General features: G+C 37.4%; 2 protein-coding genes across 4 annotated transcripts in view; one reads left to right on the forward strand and one right to left on the reverse strand.

Annotated features, from left to right (window-relative positions):
* Positions 1-10898, reverse strand: spryd7b (SPRY domain containing 7b). Its single transcript, XM_058787146.1, has 5 exons — positions 10576-10898; positions 10044-10160; positions 5446-5612; positions 5243-5345; positions 1-1282 (listed from the first exon to the last, which is right to left on the reverse strand). The coding sequence occupies exons 1-5, from the start codon at positions 10679-10681 to the stop codon at positions 1185-1187; spliced, it is 591 nt and encodes a 196-aa protein (XP_058643129.1). The 5' UTR covers positions 10682-10898; the 3' UTR covers positions 1-1184.
* The window catches only part of trim13 (tripartite motif containing 13), a 9701-nt gene continuing 1019 nt past the window's right edge, over positions 10094-18775 (forward strand). The window contains exons 1-2 of one of the 3 annotated variants that reach the window (XM_058787142.1): positions 10094-10218; positions 13883-15365. In XM_058787142.1, the coding sequence (XP_058643125.1) occupies positions 13889-15103 (1215 nt within the window). In that variant the 5' untranslated portion in view covers positions 10094-10218; positions 13883-13888 and the 3' untranslated portion in view covers positions 15104-15365. The other 2 variants (XM_058787143.1, XM_058787145.1) reach the window with 2 other exon arrangements.

Raw genomic sequence — 18775 nt, forward strand, 5'->3', positions numbered from 1 at the left:
TATAACTATTTTTTTTGTAGAGGTGCTTGATTGTTGTCTATATTTTATTTGGTTAGAAGTCATTATCATTTCACACTATAACACAGCTCTTTGACAGAGACAGAATACTTAGGTTTATTAAATACAGCACTTGTGGAATGTACCGTAAGACACAGTGTACAGAGAGAATTCAAGCTTTTTTTGGGGACTGAAAATCAGATTTGACAAATCTTACAGGACAAAACTCTTTCAGAGCACTTTTTCTGAAAAGCACATTGCCATGCTGTTAACAATAAAACTTAAGAATTGGTTATGTATTCAACTGTGTGAATAAAATTAATGCATGAGTGGTTTTAGTGTTAAGAGTACACAACATTTCTGCAGTAACCAATAACATTAGGTTCATAGTTATAATTAAAGTTACTGTGTAGATGTGAATTATTTCAGATCCAAGACATCAGTGAAGCAAAACACATCTGAAGAAAAAAAAAAAGTTTACCTTCAGTCTAACATTTGTGCATGTCTGAAACATTTCAGCGTCTATTTGACACTCTGAAATCAGTCAATCTCTCAGTCAGCCAAAGTCACTTGTTTAATATTATGTGCAATAGAGATCACAGAGGTAAAATGTTCAAATACACTGTGGAAAATACAGTAAACTGCTATTGTTAGCAATTTATAAATATGCCTAGTTCAGATGAAAGGCAAACGACAGTAACAGACTCATCAAAAATCAACAGAATAAGAGGTTTGGTTTGATTCTCAACATGAAACTAGTGCAAATACAATTGTTCATTCAAGAAAGTTGATATTTGTATAGATATATAAAGTCAGCGATACATCAATCATTTCTACTTAAATCAAAAACAAAGCTGATCAGTTGCTGATCATTGTACACTGTCGTTAAATAAAAAGATAAGCTCAGTTTATCAATATCACCCACTACAGAAAATAGATATCAGTAAGTGTCTTCAGTGCTTATGTAAAGTGTTTTCTGGCTTGAATTCTCTCTCTCATTTGTGTGCATCCAAACACACACACACACACACACACACACACAAATAAAGCCTGGTTTGTCTTCCAAATGGACAAGAGCAGCAGTAGTAACAGCAAAGGCAGAAGCAACATTGAAAGAGATCGTAAACACGTGCTGCCACACATGGTTCAACTCCACACTATGTGTGTGTCTGCACACAGATGACAATTCAAAAGATCTGCTGTTCAAACAGAATCTTTTCAAAGCCTTCAGGTGGAGTATGGTAGAAATCACTGAACTGGCAGTCTATGATGGCACTGTCGTCCACTGAGAGAATGAGAGAGGAGATAAACATCAATATATTAGTTCATCATATGAATGGCAAAAACTCATTTCGTCACTGCAATATAGGATGATGAATGAATGATGATGCTGCATTTACATAGCGCTTTATTGTGTATTGCTGTACACCTAAAGCACTTTACAATCATGTGGGGGTCTCTCCTCAACCACCACCAGTGTACAGCATCCACTTGTGCCACCGCACACCAGCTACAGGTGGAGAGGAGAGAGAGTCATAGAGCCAATCAAGTGGATGGGGGTTATTAGGAGGCCATGTTAGATAAGGGAATCTGGCCAGGACACCGGGGTTACACCCCTACTCTTTACGAGAAGTGCCATGGGATTTTTAATGACCACAGAGAGTCAGGACCTCGGTTTAACGTTCCCGTCACTATACTGGAGCATTAGGACCCACACAGACTACAGGGTGAGCACTGCGGGCCTCAATAACACTTCTTCCAACAGCAACCTAGTTTTTCCCAGGAGGTCTCCCATCCAGGAACTAACCAGGCTCAAGCCTGCTTCAGTTGGCAACCAGTCTTGGGCTGCAGGGTGATATGGCTGTGGCTATATAGGTCATGACAAATCTATTTTTCTCTGTCTTTTTAAAAACTTGTATTTTAACTTTTTGTTAAAGATACAGCAAATTAAATTAAAATTATTGCTTTATATGTTCCCTTCCGCAACTTGCGCATTCTTAACTGTTATTTTAAAGCTTTTGTTTTTAACTTGAAGGGACAGTCCACCCAAAAATGAAAAATCTGTCATCATTTGCTTGCCCTCATTCTGTTACAAACCTGTATGACTTTATTTGCTCTGCAGAACATGAAAGATGATATGCTGAAAACGTTGGGAACCAAACAACTTTGGAGTCAATGACTGCATTAACACTGACTTCCATTGTATGACATTTCTCAAAATATTTATTTGTTTTTGACAGTAAAAAGAAAGTCATATAGGTCTAGAAAGACATGAGTAAATGATGATAATTTGATAATTAAAAAAGGCCTGTAACACTTAAACAGTGGCTGTAAGAAACAAAAGTCCCAGTTTTCAATTGAAAGAGCTAATTAATTTTTTGGAAAAGATTTTTACTAGCCTAAAAACATTAGCATGACTGAAGCTAAAAAAAATTAAAAATGACATCAATACTGTCATTTTATGCATATATACTGTGTGTGTGTGTGTGTGTGTGTATATATATATATATATATATATATATATACATACACACACACATACACAGTCATGGCCAAATATATCGGCACCCTTGGTAAATATGATCAAAGTAGTCTGTGAAAATTTGTCATCATTTTTAATCCTTTTGATCTTTTATTTAAAAAAATAAATATAAAAAAATTAAAAAAATCACAAAAATCTAACCTTTCATTGGATAATAACAATTTAAAATGGGGGGAAATATTATGAAATAAAGGTTTTTCTCAAATACACAGACACAATTATTGGCACCCCTAGAAATTCTTATGAGTAAAATATCTCTGAAGTATATTCCCATTCATATTCACAATTTTGAGAAATTTTCTGAAAATTGTTGCAGTTGCAAATGTTTTGGTACTCACATGTTTGTTTATTTTTTGTTTGCATTGAAACAATACAAAAAAATAGAGAAGAAAAGTCAAATCTGATACAATTCCACACAGAACCCAAAAAATGCACTGGACAAAATTATTGGCACCCTTAACTTAATATTTGGTAGAACCCCCTTTGGAAAAAAATAACTGAAATCAATCGCTTCCTGTAACCATTAATGAGTGTCTTATACCTCTCTACTGGAATTTTGGACCATTCTTCTTTTGCGAACTGCTACAGATCATTCAGATTTGAAGGATGCCTTCTCCCTGTTTTGAGATCTCTCCACAGGTGTTCTATGGGATTCAGATCTGGACTCATTGCTGCCATTTCATAACTCTCCAGCACTTTGTTTGTAACCATTTCTGAGTGCTTTTTGAAGCGTGTTTTGGGTCATTGTCCTGCTGGAAGACCCATGACCTCTGGTGGAGACGCCGCTTTCTGACACTGGCCACTACGCTGGGCCCAAAATTCTTTGGTAATCATCAGAATTCATGATACCGTTCACACAATCAAGGAATCCAGTGCCAGAAGCAGCAAAGCAACCCCAAAACATCTTTGAACCTCCACCATGTTTGACTGTAGGGACTGTGTTCTTTTCTTTTTCTGCAAACAGTGCCATGATGTCCTTTACCAAAAAGCTCTACTTTTATCTCATCTGTCCACGGTACGTTCTCCCAGAAGGATTGTGGATTTGTCATATAAGTTTTGGCAAACTCCAGTCTTGCTTTTTTATGCCTTTGTGTCAGCAGTGGTGTCCTCCTGGGTCTCCTACCATAGCATCCCTTTTCATTCAGATGGCGAGAGATAGTGCGAGCTGACACTGTTGTACCCTGTGTCTGCAGATCAGCTTCAATTTGTTTGGAAGTTAATCGGGGTTCTTTATCCACCATTCGAACAATCCTTCATTGTAATTTTTCATTAATTTTGCTCTTCCAGGGAGGTTAGCTACAGTGCCATGGGCTGTAAACTTGTAGCCTTGAGACTGTCTATGTTTTTCTACAATTTTTTCTCTCAAATCCACAGACAACTCTTTACACGTCTTTCTTTTCTCCATGCTCAGTGTGACACACAACACAAAGATTGAGTCAACTTTTCACCATTTTAACTGGTTGCAAGTGTGATTACTATATTGCCCACACCTGTTACTTGCCACAGGTGTGTCTAAATACCAGTGTTGGGCAGTAACTAGTTACTAGTAACTTAGTTACTGTAATAATATTACTTTTTGCAGTAACTAGTAGTTTAACTAATTACTAATAAGATTTCAGTAATAATATTACAGTTACTTTCCATAAAACAGCTTAGTTACTTTTGATGCCTCAACCCCGCTGATTTAAAATCTAACAATCAAATAATTCCTAGATTTATTTTCATAATTTTCATGACTCGCACACACATGTGATGTCCCCAGTGCAGCAGGCAAGCTTGGAATATGGAAAAGCTTACATTCAGCAGATAGAAATATTGCATTATTGATTTTGTCAGGAAAAAAAGATCTGTTGTGTAAGTTGTGGCTTTACTTTACTCTGGCATTACATCTCTCTGATCAGCATGTGGTACATTATATTAATATAATTAAAAATATTGTTGGACAATTAAACCGTTTCTTACAAACTCATGCGATTTGATAAAATACATAACAAAATTTAATTGCATATGGGTAATGAAAAAATTACTTCAAGCTACACATGACAATTAATGAGATGAATACAACACTTGAATGTCGCCATCAATCACTAATGAGTGTTTGTAATAACTTCTGACTGCGATTCAATGTGGATTTTGGTCAAATGATGAGGCAGAAATATGTTGTTAGTAACATTCTAGAAGAATTTTATGTGGAAGATACACAGTTACAACTTCTGTGGGGCGTGAAGAAAAAGTAATGTAACTAGTAGTGTAACTAATTACTGTTGCCAGAAAGTAATAAGTAAAGTAACAATATTACTTTTGAAAGGAGTAACTAGTAATGAGTAATATATTACATTCTTTGGGTAACTAGCCCAACACTGCTAAATACAAATTACAGGAGCATCACATGCTTGAAAAGCAATTATTTCTTACAATTTTGACAAGGTGCCAATAATTTTGTCTAGTCCATTTTTTAGTTCTGTGTGAAATTTTATCAAGTTTGACTTTTCTTCTCTAAGACTTTGACGTTTTGACTTTCCAAAAACAATAAGCATGTGAATACCAAAACATTTGCAATTGGAACAATGTTCTGAGAGAAGTGTTGCATTTTCTGACAAAATAGCAAGGGTGCGAAATTTTAGGCCATGACTGTATATAATTTTTTTCTGATTCAGTATTATATATTATGATGATATATAATATTACTGAAATACAACTCACCATAAACTATGGGGAACACAGTCCCTCGAATACCTGAGGCTGGACAGTGCATGTTCTTTCCATTTAAGTACAGGTTCAGTTCAACATGATCATAGGTCACCCCCTTAAAACAAAAGCACACATTTACGAACAGAAGCAATGTCTTATACATTATGTACTTGCTGTGTATTCCACAATTTGATTTCCAAAAGTAAAAAACATACCACTATATCTCCCTCCTGAGGCAGGCTGTTGGCAGGTAATCGGTTCTTCTCCTCGTTGTTGTGGTATATGGAGCCATCGTGCCGAAGCACCAAACTGTGACTGTCACGACCCAGCGGCACCTGGTTCAAATTCACCTTCTGAGTGGCCACACCGATCCCCCAAACACCTGCACCACAAACACAAACAGCAACACACCTTCATGAGACAGCTGAAAAACATTACAGAGATTCAGGAGGTAAAATGTGATTGTAGCAAAAATGTCACAATGCAGAAAATATTCTAAGGGTCCCAATAATAAGTTACCTTACTTGTATGTTTATATTAAAAAAAAAAAAAAAAATATATATATATATATATATATATAATGTTTTTTAATTTGGCATTTTAGTGGTACGTAAAATAAATCTAAAATTATGTGATTAAAGCTTTAATATTTTGGGAGTAAACTCAAAATTACGAGAATAAAGTAGTAATATGACTTTAAAGTCGTAATATTTTGAGAATAATCTCATGTTGCTTTAACTATTCTCAAAGTATTATGACTTAAATCTCATAATCTTAGTTTTTTTTTTTTTTTACTTTAAATGGCACTAAAACACAAATCTGCATTTAGATAATTTTGTCATTTGAATTTGCTGAGAAACATGAAATATCATGAGTTATTAATTTACTGTCACAAATTCACTTTTATATTAAGGGACAATATTCCTTAACCATATGAAAAGGATATATGCAGGATCTAGAAAAAATCTGATCGTGATTAAACCAGAAAAATGCAAAATAAATGAATTAACAAAAACTATTTTTAAAGCTTGGGCTACTAAACATTAGGTCACTCACACCCAAAGTAGTTATTGTAAATGAAATGATCACAGATAATAGTTTTGATGTACTCTGCTTGACTGAAACCTGGCTTAAACCAAATGATTATATTGGTCTAAATGAGTCATGGACAGTCTACTCCACCAAGCTACTGTTATAAGCATGAGCCCAGTCATATTGGTCGGTGGTGTTGCAACAATATTTGGTGATATTCTCAATGTTACTCAGAAAACAGGATACAGGTTTAACTCATTTGAAATACTTCTACTCAATATTACACTGTCAGATATGCAAAAGAAATCTTTCTTATCTCTTTCTCTGGCAACTGTGTATAGACCGCCAGGGCCATATACAGATTTTCTAAAAGAATTAGCAGATTTCCTCTGGTTAATGTTGATAAAGCGCTAATTGTCGGAGATTTTAACATTCACGTTGATAATATAAATGATGCGTTAGGACTTGCTTTTACTGACCTAATAAACTCTTTTGGAGTCAAGCAAAACGTCACCTGGCCCACTCATCGTTTTAATTATACACTAGATTTAATTATATCACATGGAATTGATCTTACTGATATAGATATCGTACCTCAAAGTGATGACGTTACTGACCATTTCCTTGTATCGTGCATGCTGCGTATTACTATCAACTATATGGCTCCACATTTTCGTCCAGACAGAACTATTGTTCCAGCAACTAAAGACAGATTCACAAATAACCTGCCTGATTTCTCTCAACTGCTCTGTGTACCCATGAATACACATGAACTAGACGAAATGACTAGCAACATGGGCACTATCTTCTCTAATACATTAGAAGCTGTTGCCCCCATCAAATTGAAAAAGGTTAGAGAAAAACATACTGTACCATGGTACAACAGTTATACCTATTCTCTCAAGAAAGAAACTCGTAATCTTGAGCGCAAATGGAGAAAAACTAACTTGGAAGTTTTTAGAATTGCGTGGAAAAATAGTATGCCCAGCTATAAACAGGCTCTAAAAGCTGCCAGGACTGAGCATATCCGCAAACTCACAGAAAATAACCAAAACAATCCAAGGTTTTTATTTAGCACAGTGACTAGATTAAAAAATAACCAGACGCCACCCGATCTAAATATTCCCTCACAGTTTAATAGTAATGACATTATGAATTTCTTCACTGATAAAATACATAAAATCAGAAATACAATAACAAATATAGATTCTACAGCGTCTAGTACTTCAGCATCATTCATCGCACCCAAAGAAAAACTGCAGTGCTTTACAACTATAGGACAGGAAGTGCTAAATAAACTTATCACTGCATCTAAACCAACAACATGCCTATTAGATCCTGTACCCACTAAACTACTGAAAGAGTTGTTACCTGTAGCAGAAGAACCGCTTCTCAATATTATTAACTCATCTTTATCTTTAGGTCACGTCCCAAAACCATTCAAGCTGGTGGTTATTAAGCCTCTTATTAAGAAACCACAACTAGATCTTAGTGAACTGGCAAATTACAGACCCATTTCAAATCTTCCATTTATGTCTAAAAGTTTAGAAAAAGTTGTGTCTGCTCAATTGTGCTCCTTGCAAAAAAACCAAAAAAAAAAACAATCTCTGTGAAGAATTTCAGTCAAGTTTCAGGCCCCACCACAGCACAGAAACTGCACTTGTTAAAATTACAAATGACTTGCTTCTTTGCATTGCGTCAGACCAAGACTGCATCTCATTGCTTGTTTTACTTGATCTTAGTGCTGCATTCGACACTATAGATCATGACATACTCATAGATCGATTACAAAGGGCAGGCTTTAAGATGGTTTAGATCCTACCTGTCAGATCGCTACCACTTTGTTTATTTAAATTGGGAGTCATCTCAATTATCACCACTAAAGTATATGGAGTACCACAAGGATCTGTCCTAGGTCCTCTGCTATTTTCAATATACATGTTGCCCCTTGGTAATATTATTAGAAAATACGGGATTAGTTTCCATTGTTATGCTGATACTCAACTATATATCTCAACAAGACCAGATGAAACTTCTAAATTATCTAAGCTAACAGAGTGTGTTAAAAATGTAAAAGATTGGATGACCGGTAATTTTCTCCTATTAAATTCAGATAAGACAGAGATATTACTTATTGGACCAAAAAACAGTACTCAGAATCTCTTGGATTACAATTTTCAACTAGACGGATGTACTGTTACTTCCTCTACAGTCAGAAATCTGGGTGTAATATTAGACAGCAACTTGTCTTTTGAAAATCATATTTCCAATGTTACAAAAACTGCATTCTTCCATCTTAGAAACATTGCCAAGCTACGAAATATGTTACCTGATTCCGATGCAGAAAAGCTAATTCATGCATTCCTGACCTCTAGACTGGACTATTGTAATGCACTGCTAGCTGGTTGTCCTGCATCTTCAATAAACAAGCTACAGGTTAGAGTCCTTACCAGGTCAAGAAAATATGATCATATTACCCCAATTTTACAGTCTCTTGCACTGGCTACATATTAAGTTCCGTATCAGTTCCAAAATATTATTACTTACCTATAAGGCCCTTAATGGTTTAGCTCCTGCGTACCTAACTAGTCTTCTATCTCGCTACAATCCATCACGCTAACTAAGGTCGCAAAACTCTGGACTTTTGGTAGTACATTAGGATAGCAAAGTCCACTAAAGGAGGTAGAGCTTTTTCAAATTTGGCTCCCAAACTCTGGAATAGCCTTCCTTATAACGATCAGGGTTCAGACACACTCTCTCTGTTTAAATCTAGATTACAAGACATCTCTTTAGCCAAGCATTCACATAATGCATCTCATAATCTTGTACTGCAGTTATATCTAATCAAACGCACATTATTATTCTTTAGCTTGGGTTGAACAAATCATTTTTGCTTGGATGGAACAGCAACTACGCTAATTATGTCTCTATTTGTTTCTCTGTTTCTGCCACGGAATTGACATCCCCTGGTAACTAGGAATTACACAAACTTCAATCTGGATCCAACCCTTAAATGATCTGAGATGACCAAACACCTGAGAAGAGATGATGCCAACCCTCAGACGACATACAGAATTACCAAATTTTGCCATAAGTTAAATATATTAAGTTTCTACAATATACAGTATATTGTAGAAACTTAATTTCCTGTGAAGTTGCTTTGCAACGATTTGTATTGTAAAAACCGCTATACATGTATATGAACACACTTGGGTAAAGTTGGTTTTATATTGGCACATTCGGACTTCTGGATTCAATTACTTTGTTAAGCACACTACATTGGACATTCAGCGGACATTCGCAAGTAAATATGACATTAAAACAATACTTGTCCATTTTGATCGATTGTGAAAAAAAAATGTAGTAGGTTGACAATGACGTCGCTGATTAGAATTTGCAAAATATAACTTTATTGCACATATAATTAGAAAGTTATAGAACGCAGAAATGTGTGAATGTTGTGAATGTGAGAATATAGAACCAACTTTACCCAAGTTATGAAAACACCGAGCATGGCATTCCTTTATGCCTAATGCTTTATTACTGGTTATTGCAATTGATTCAATCGCTTAACTGGAGTTGTGTTCTCAAAGCTTATTTTATTTATTGATTTACTTATGTCAGAATCTATTTTACATCAGCTACACACTCAACATTCCTCTTTGACAAAACAAATCAATCTATCTGACAGCTACACAGTGCTACAGTGTTTAAACAGGCATTAGAAAAATATTAAAAACAGCCAAAGCGAAACAGTAACAACTATCATGGAGGCACTCACCCGTGGACTGGATCTTGAACTCAAAATAGCTCTTGTTCTGGTGTAGAGGGGCGTTGGCAAGACAGGCTCCAGTTCCACAGATCCGCCTCCCACTTTTCACTATGACCACATCCGTCCCTGGGAAAAAAGGCCAAGCAAACTCTCATGACTACACTGCTACAGCACCGAAATACAGGTATGCATTTCATAATGTTTTCAGAGATAACTGCAGAAAAACGAGGCTGAAATGACACCCACTACCTGATTCACGAGAGATTAAATAGACACTGGATCTGTCAGCTGTATACTAGCAACTAGCATGTGATCCAGAGTAGTAAGGACTACTTGTCCTGATTAATTAATTATACACTATTAGGAACGAATGCACATTGTTTATTTAAAAAAAGTGATGGCGAACCTATTCATTAGCTAATTTGTGTTCAAGCGTTTTTTTGAGAGATTTAGCATCATTGCTAGTTTGACACGTCTTCTCGCTTTAAATGTAAATAGGTGACTTCTTGTGAGCTCGCTGAACAGTGCAAACGACTCTTACCCATGTGGTGCGTGTCTAGCTGCACGGTGGGCATTTCTTTGAGGGGAGCATGGCCCGCTCCGCCATCCCCGCAGCAGCCCAAACAACACGTAAACACTGCAGCCATTCTAGCGTCGAGATCACCGGAAGTGCAATTACACGCGTCAAACTCAAGAGCGCACAACGCTTCCAGGATAGAATGGATAACTTGGAAAAATCATTGTTGACTACTGGTGCTGTTTTGACACACACAGATGTCCACCTCAAGGGGGCGCTTACTGGCTCAGAAAGTTTTTTTTTATTCAATGCTTTGAACAACAACACAGAAAGGCATCCATAACTGGGAGATTTACATATCACGACTGAGATTACACTCAATTTCCATTCACACTCTGTACACCATATCACAAAATAGATCTAAGGTGAAATAAAATAAAAAATATTGGAGAGGGAAAAAATAAAATATAAATAATATATATATATATATATATATAAATATAAAACAAAGGAAACAGTAGGGGAGTAGGAGGCTCTCACTTTATGAAACCAAAATCCTCTAATAAAGTATACAAATACCTTGCTTTGGGACTTTTCATCCCACTTAACGTCTCCAAATATATTACAAATTCCTTTTTAAAAACCACTAATCGTGGAGAAGTTTTGAAAAATTTACATTTTTTATTTTAAAATTTCAGCAAAAGCAACAAATTATTTATTACATAAGATATTTTTATCCTTAACAAACCAAACTTAATTTCCCATGAGAGGATCAGTCTTACAGGTATTCTTTGTTGTATCCAGCTGAATGCATCATTCCAGAATGTTTGTACCAAATTACACTGAAAAAAACAAGTGTTCAACTGTTTCTATGTCCAATTTGCATAACTGGCATATATTTGAGTCCCCAATATTAAATCTTACTCTTAAAAATTATTTTGCAGGGTAAATGTGATTCATAATTTTAAAGTGCACCTCTTTACATTTAGGGTTGACAGGAAATGTAAGAAAATTAGTTCTAATTTCAGACAGTCTTTTCTTATCAAGCAGTTCAGAAAGTCGAATACTTCTTTGGGCCGCATTCAAAACTTTTTTTTTTTTATTATAGAAAACGTTTTTACGTTTTTTACATTCTTGTATCTGTGATTCATACCTGATTTTTGAATGGAACTCCACCTGCAATCTCTATAAAAATATAGTTTTTACAAATCCTGTAATCACAAACAAATGCAAATGGTCTAACCTGACAAGCTTAGAGAAAAATTACAGATAGCTGGTGACAAAAGCCGTGTGCGTGACACCCCATCAGCGCTCTGGATAAAAATGTGCATCCGTATAATCACTCTGAGAAACTTTAATAGCCATTGAATTGAAAATACACAGTGACGAGGCAATTGCAACAGTTTAAACCGGCCACTTTCACCTCACCAAGAGTCAATATGTGACCCTGGCTGTGAAAACCCAGCTAAAGTCATTTTTTTACTGTTTACTACATAAAACCATCCTTCATAAGGTAAAGAACATTCTGTGAAATGTAACCTTTATATCTTTAATATTGACTGAGTAAGGCCATGTCAAAGTGTGAAATTAATGGTTGAAATCAAACTTTGATGCTTGTTATCTCATAATTAGATTTTGAGACTTTAGCCTGGATTTCACAGAGAGGGTCACATATATTTGTACATTATTTTATTACAGGTAAACATATGACACGCATAACGCAAGGTGTTTAAAGTTCAAAGCCCAAACAGCCTTTGTTACTTAAACAGAAAATCACCAATAAAACATACCATATAGCTACCATAGTGTTGAATTGGACAGGGAAAAAATTGCATGTTTTTGAATGTATGCGTCCCCCTTGTGAATTTTGGTTTGTGTTATTATCGAAATAACATACACTAAAACCAAACAATCATAAAAAGCGCTTATCCCATTTCTATGACAAACCGGTTCGCTGAGCCCTCTCGTGGCCAATTACGTCACTGCATGCGCTTTCATCCCTGACTCGACCAATGAGCGCGGCGCCTCGGAAGCCCTTCTCTTCCTGATGGCATGGAAACAGGGGAAGAAAAATCGAGGTCAAAATATTTTGACACGTGACTCGGTAGCGATTGGTTATCGATGCGTCAAGACCCTGACACATGGCACGGGCATATGCGACCAAAGTGGCGTGATGAAGGATCATCTTTATGGCAGAAAACCCCTACGTGCTTTTCGGTTGTCTGTGTCTGTAACCCATGACTAGTTGTAAACGAAAATCACTTCGTTATTGTAGCTCAGTGAATAGGTGAATTAGGCGTTTATGTGGGTAGATGATGGGTAACGCCAGTATTGACGTAATCTGTAAAGAAACGCTGATCTAGGAGAGAGTGAGTGCTCCCCCGCAACAACCCCATCCAAGAATGAAGGGATCCTCTGCATTTCTTTCTCACCGCGCAAAACGTGTATTTCAGCGCTCGAGTCTGCAAATACACTTCGCTACGCGGATATTACGCTGAATGTGGCGTTGAAATGTTTGTCTGTAGATGCACTATTCATTAGCTGTTTGTGCGCACTCTTTTTAACTGTCTGGCCATACTGACTTGACCTGAACTAGTTAAAATTTCCCAATTGGAAAGGGCGAAGTCTGCACAGCAACAAGAGCCACGATTGCGTTGCACACTGCCTAAGCATCTAGTGCGCTTCTGGTCCAATTGCTGATGCTTTCCGCCTGCAAAATCTGCCACAACCGTAATAATACCTTGACAACCGGACCCGAGCGAACCGAGAAACATTTTTGACAACTCGACGGCGGGGAATCTTTTTTCTAAATCAATGCCTTGAAGTTTGTTGGACAGGTCCTCGGATATTCCTGCACGAAAGTTCTCACGCGGCAATTAAAAATGAAGTACTGGTGCACTCAGGAATCTTCATCATCAGGCAATCTGACCTACTATATTTGGTTAACCTGTCGTGCGTCTTCCACATAATCGCTTGCTATGCATTGAAAAATATCGTCCGATCGATGCAGATTATGTTGATTCTTTAAAAAAAAAAATCTGCACGCTAAGCTTCATGGATACAGTTTTCTCATTCTCAGCCAATTTGGTTCTATTATGTAGCTAAGCTATTCACTGTAGACTCGTAACTCATTCTCGCAAAAGCAAACAAATATTTGGTTTATTGCGCGTAATGTAGATGATGTACAAAATGACACAGGACAGCACTGAGTGCTCTAGACTTCACAGTCGGTGTGGGATGCACGAGAAAGACGCTTGCCAAGATGATGAAAGTTGCATTGATGTGTCATGCCCCCGACAAGCTTTCATATTGATGTCTTTTTCCACTTTAGGATACGATGGAGCTCTTGGAGGAGGACCTCACATGCCCAATATGCTGCTGTCTTTTCGAGGACCCGCGCGTTCTGCCATGTTCTCATAGCTTCTGCAAGAAGTGTCTGGAGGGCATCCTAGACGGTAACCGGAGCCCTGCTTGGAGACCGCCGTTCAAATGTCCGACCTGTCGAAAGGAGACCGTGCACAACGGCATCGCGAGCTTACAAGTCAATTATTCACTGCGTGGCATCGTGGAGAAGTACAACAGGATTCGAGTGATGCCGAGGATGTCTCTCTGCCGAGTTCACAGCGGACAGCCGCTCAACATCTTCTGCGCCACGGACCTGAAGCTCATCTGTGGCTTTTGCGCCACGACAGGCGATCATAAAGGACACAAGTTTTGCGCGCTGGAGGAGGCGTACGAACGCGAGAAGCTCGCGTTTGAGGAGTTGTTTCGTGTCGTGGAGGGCTGGAGGGGCGCGGAGGTACATTCGTGCCTGGAATCGTTAGAAGGAGCGAAGAGGAAAGCGCTGGAGAGGGTCTCGCGGGACGCGGATCGAGTCTCAGAGTACTTTGACAAACTTTTGCGCACGCTGGAGCACAAACGGAGCGAGATCCTCTCGGACTTGGAGACTCTGAAGCTCGCGGTTATGCAGACCTTTGACCCCGAGATCAACCAGCTCCGCTCGGCGCTCGAGGAGCAACAGCGCGCGCTCGGCATCGCCGATTCCTTCCGTTCGCTCTCGGACCCGCTCACTTTCCTCCAGCAGATGCAAGACTTCAGGGAAAAGCTGCGCGTCATTCGGGGAACGCCGCTGCCGTCGCGGACTGACGTGGACGTGGGGTTGCTTGGCCTGCAGAGCTTCGATGTGAAGGAATGGGACCGGGTACGTATCGGAGAAGTGGAAAAGCTGTGCGCCCCCTACGAGAGCAGCACCTACCTGGCTTCGCTGCCCCCTGCTGCCGCTCCGCGCTACTCCCGCGTGCTGTGGAGAGTTGTTCTGGTTGTATGTGCGTGTCTCCCAGCGCTGAACTTTCTCCCGTCGGACTGTCTCGCGCTGAGCTTCCAGGATAAGGTGGTCGCACTCAGTGGCTTTTCTCTGCCCGGTCCAGGAGAGATTGTGCGCTGGCTTGGGTTCTGCTGGAAAGAAGCGGAAGCGATCTGCACGCTACTAACCGAGCTGTGTCGGAACTGTATTTTGGACCTGATAAACACAACATCAGATTTCCTCAGCTGATTTTATAACTCCATTCATTAGGTACTTTTTTATGTCCTACAATGTGCCAACCTAGAAAATCCAGTAGATTTGTAGTATTGGGAAAATTTAGTTTGTGTCTGTTTTTGAATGTGTAACAAGAATGGCTGATTCATATATACAGTCAGCATTTGCGTGCTAGTAAATTGCACTGATTTTGTCTGTTGATTTTAAATGGAAAATCAAGTGTGGGATAACATTCCCAAATCTTACATTTAATAAAATGCCTTGTTCACTTAAGTTACATAGAGCTGAAGCCTATACTTAATCTCCAAACGTTCCTCTCGAATACAAGTTTTCACTTTTTAATATATTATGCTTTATTGCAGTTTTGGAAACACCAGTAGCCTATTGGAAATTAACTGGAGAAAAAATAAATAAATAATAAAACTAAAGAAGAGGAACACATTCCGATGTGCATTGATATCGTTTATCTACTCTGTGCAAGTTATCAGGAGACTCAAGGTTAAACGTTACGTAACAATGTCAGTCTCGTACCAGGACAGCAAGTTCAGTTCTTCAGTATTGTTATTATTATTTTTCACTCATAATGAACTTGCATTCTGCTGTTTGTTTTGTTGTTGATTTAATTCATATTGCGATAATATAGCTTAAATGTCGCATAGCATTTGCCATTAAGAGAAAGTTTTGAAATTATTAGTGCCGTAACAAAACTTTATCTGAACATTATTGGCTAATGTAATAGATTCGTGTTTTTAGGGGAAATTATTTTATATTTTTATAGCCTATAGGCTACAAAAAAAAAAAAAAATCAGACCTCATCAATGTCTTGGTAATGTTTACAATTTCACCCAGGAGAGGCATGAGATGTGCACCATTAAACACAAAGTCAGGACTTTTTAGAGAAAAAGAAAAGAAAAAAAAAAGAGAGGGAAGGTATCCCCGTTTTTGCCATGCACTGTTTAAACAGGAATCCTGAGAGATTCTCGGACGACTCTGCTCTGACATGACGTCACCACCGGAGCCCTGCGCACGTCACCGAACATATATTTAGCCGACTGTTGCCAGGCGAACTGGGGGATGAAAAGTGAAATTACCTACTTTAACCTACTTTACAAAATAAAACCTTACATAACTTGGAGTAAATTGAATAACATCGAATTTATTAATAAATAGAATTTTTTTTCTGAAGCCTGCAGAACACATTGCCGACAAATAAGAAGCTCACTCTGAAATGGCGCCATGTGTTATGTAATTCCAATTCTTCGATTTTCTCTCTTTTTAAACAAATGTAACATTGTGTCTTTAAAATAACGACATCTTCACTCTACCACATATCTATCTTACACCAGTATACCTTTTTAAGGAAAAAAGGCAGTCATGTCAACACATGTGTAGGCTACTTCTTTTTGCTTTAAATGTTTTGTCTTTGTGTTTCATGTTTCTAATGACTAATGATTTAATTGTTTTAATAATTGGTTTTGTCAATACTCGTCTCTTGAAGTGGCTACTTCAATGTTGCCATTTTCTCCTGTTTTTATTTTTACAGTTGAAATTTGCTATAGGGATGATACTCCAAATAAATTTCCCTTCATATGCTATATATTCAAGTTCTGGCATTATGCTTAATTCTTTTTTAAATTTGTCAAATGAAGTACATGCATACGTCGACAATGACTTGTGAAGCCGCCAAAAAAAAAAAAAACCTTTAGCGTCTGTGTCAATTGCAAAATGCATTAGTTTTGTTACTTTTTTTTGCAGACAGTAAAGTAAACAAGCATTTGCCCATTATATATCCGGATAGCCTACACAAAACACCAGACACACGAAATAATATGAGCACCGTTTAAATTTCAATTACAAGCCGCATAAATTAAAGTGTATCATGCGGCGCATCATGAAATAGCAACACAACCTTGCATTCTGATAAATGATGCAGCAAAAAGGAACATCAGCAATTAGCCTTAGGCTGTAGTTGCAAATGTTTCAAAACTCCCGGACAAAATATGGTTGTCGAGATAACAAAATAAATTAATAAAATACACATTGTAGCCTATTTTATTTTATTTTTTTTAATTAAAATTACATTTGTTAACCTTTGACATATAGACTGTCCTGCATCTAACATTTAAGTCACTCAGCAGAGAGCCGTAAGAATTTGAGACTTCAATCTCATTTTGTCAATTGAATTAAAAGAAGAGCTTGTAAATCAGCAGCTGTATGCAGATAAAGTTTGGAGAGCTGTAATATATAAGGGTGAATTTATTTGGACATACCTAAGTTTCCCCGACATAAACACACTCACACACTTTAAAAAAAAGGCGGACCCACCCCCACCCCCGATGACCAGTTACTGCAATCAGTTGTACAATTCAGTCTATTTACAATTAAATTAAGCGAAAAACATGTATTTTATTTAAATGTCTGCCTAAGAGTAAGCATCTAAATTAAATAGCCTATATATTTTTCACAGTCGTGTAAAATGTCATGTTAAGAGAACTTCTCAATGCATCACACACAGAAAAATAAGTGTGCGCGGGAAAATAAATTTAGGTTCTGATAAAACGTATTTAATAATTAAAAGAGGCGCTTAAAAATCCGTCCTCATATCAAGTTATCTATTTGCTAAAAAAAAAAAAAAAAAATCTCAAGACAAATTGTACGTCCTATGAGCGTACTGGACAATGAACCATCTCATCTTGAAAAACTTTTCCATTCAATTATTAAAATGTGTATGTTTTGCCATTACCAAATAATAGATTAAAATCAGCTCTATGAAACTGTGCACTGTTGCTACATTATCTCAGCTGCGCTGACCATCTTTAGATCATGATCAAGCATCATATGACTAAAATGAAGCGTCAGAAGATTAAATCGACCCGTGTCAGAAGTGATCGTGTTACGAGCTAAAGGCAACAACGGTTTTAAGTGCTGGTCAATTAAACAAGCAAAATAAATAATAATAATAACAAAACGTCTTTTCTTTATGGTCAAAGATACAAAATGTGATAAAATCAGGCAAACGCAGCATTCAGACACTAAACACACACGCATTTCTGCGTCTAAATGGGTCCCTTATAAAACCCCTCAAAGTTACCCTAAATTATTTGACCCCGATAAATCACAAAAACAAAATAAAATAATTACAATTTCTCAGAACACGAAGACATGGCAAGAACGAGTCCAAATCGTGGTTATATAGCTAAGATGATTTAGCCTGCTCATAAATGTCTTTCTAATTTGTTTTCATAAAATGGCGGAAATTATTTAAATAGTAGGCCATTTGACTCCTGCACTGCGTTATAGTAAGTCTTTTTTTCTTCTTTAGGCCGACAGAACTTTGTGTGAAATTTCACAAAAATTGTGTATTATTTCACATAATCACTGTCACGTAAGGTTACATAATAAGTGACTTGTACTGTTAACATGAAATGACATGTCATTTACAACTACCGGGAAACCCGAAAAATAATTTGCAGAAAGTCGCTGGGTGATAAGCGATTTAATGCTGATGTTATATAAGAATGATAGGCCTGTGGTACGCATGCGCCGTTCAGTAACCTCTCCAGCTAGAACATGGAGACATTTGCCTCTAATATTAATATGCCGTCCATTTTAACCAGCGGAATAATCTCCATATAAATATCTAAAAACCTTGCTTATTTGTTATTATCGGAAAAAGTCTATTTGGAG

The sequence above is a fragment of the Onychostoma macrolepis genome, chromosome 09 (genome assembly GCF_012432095.1).
Source record: "Onychostoma macrolepis isolate SWU-2019 chromosome 09, ASM1243209v1, whole genome shotgun sequence".
Lineage (NCBI taxonomy): Eukaryota > Metazoa > Chordata > Actinopteri > Cypriniformes > Cyprinidae > Onychostoma > Onychostoma macrolepis.

Coding starts and splice junctions, on each gene's coding strand:
- spryd7b (XM_058787146.1), bottom strand. CDS start 10,681: ATGGCTGCAGTGTTTACGTGTTGTTTGGGCTGCTGCGGGGATGGCGGA. Junction 5,613..10,043: donor GTTCAAGATCCAGTCCACGG/GTGAGTGCCTCC, acceptor TTTGTGGTGCAG/GTGTTTGGGGGATCGGTGTG. Junction 1,283..5,242: donor TGTGTTCCCCATAGTTTATG/GTGAGTTGTATT, acceptor TCATTCTCTCAG/TGGACGACAGTGCCATCATA.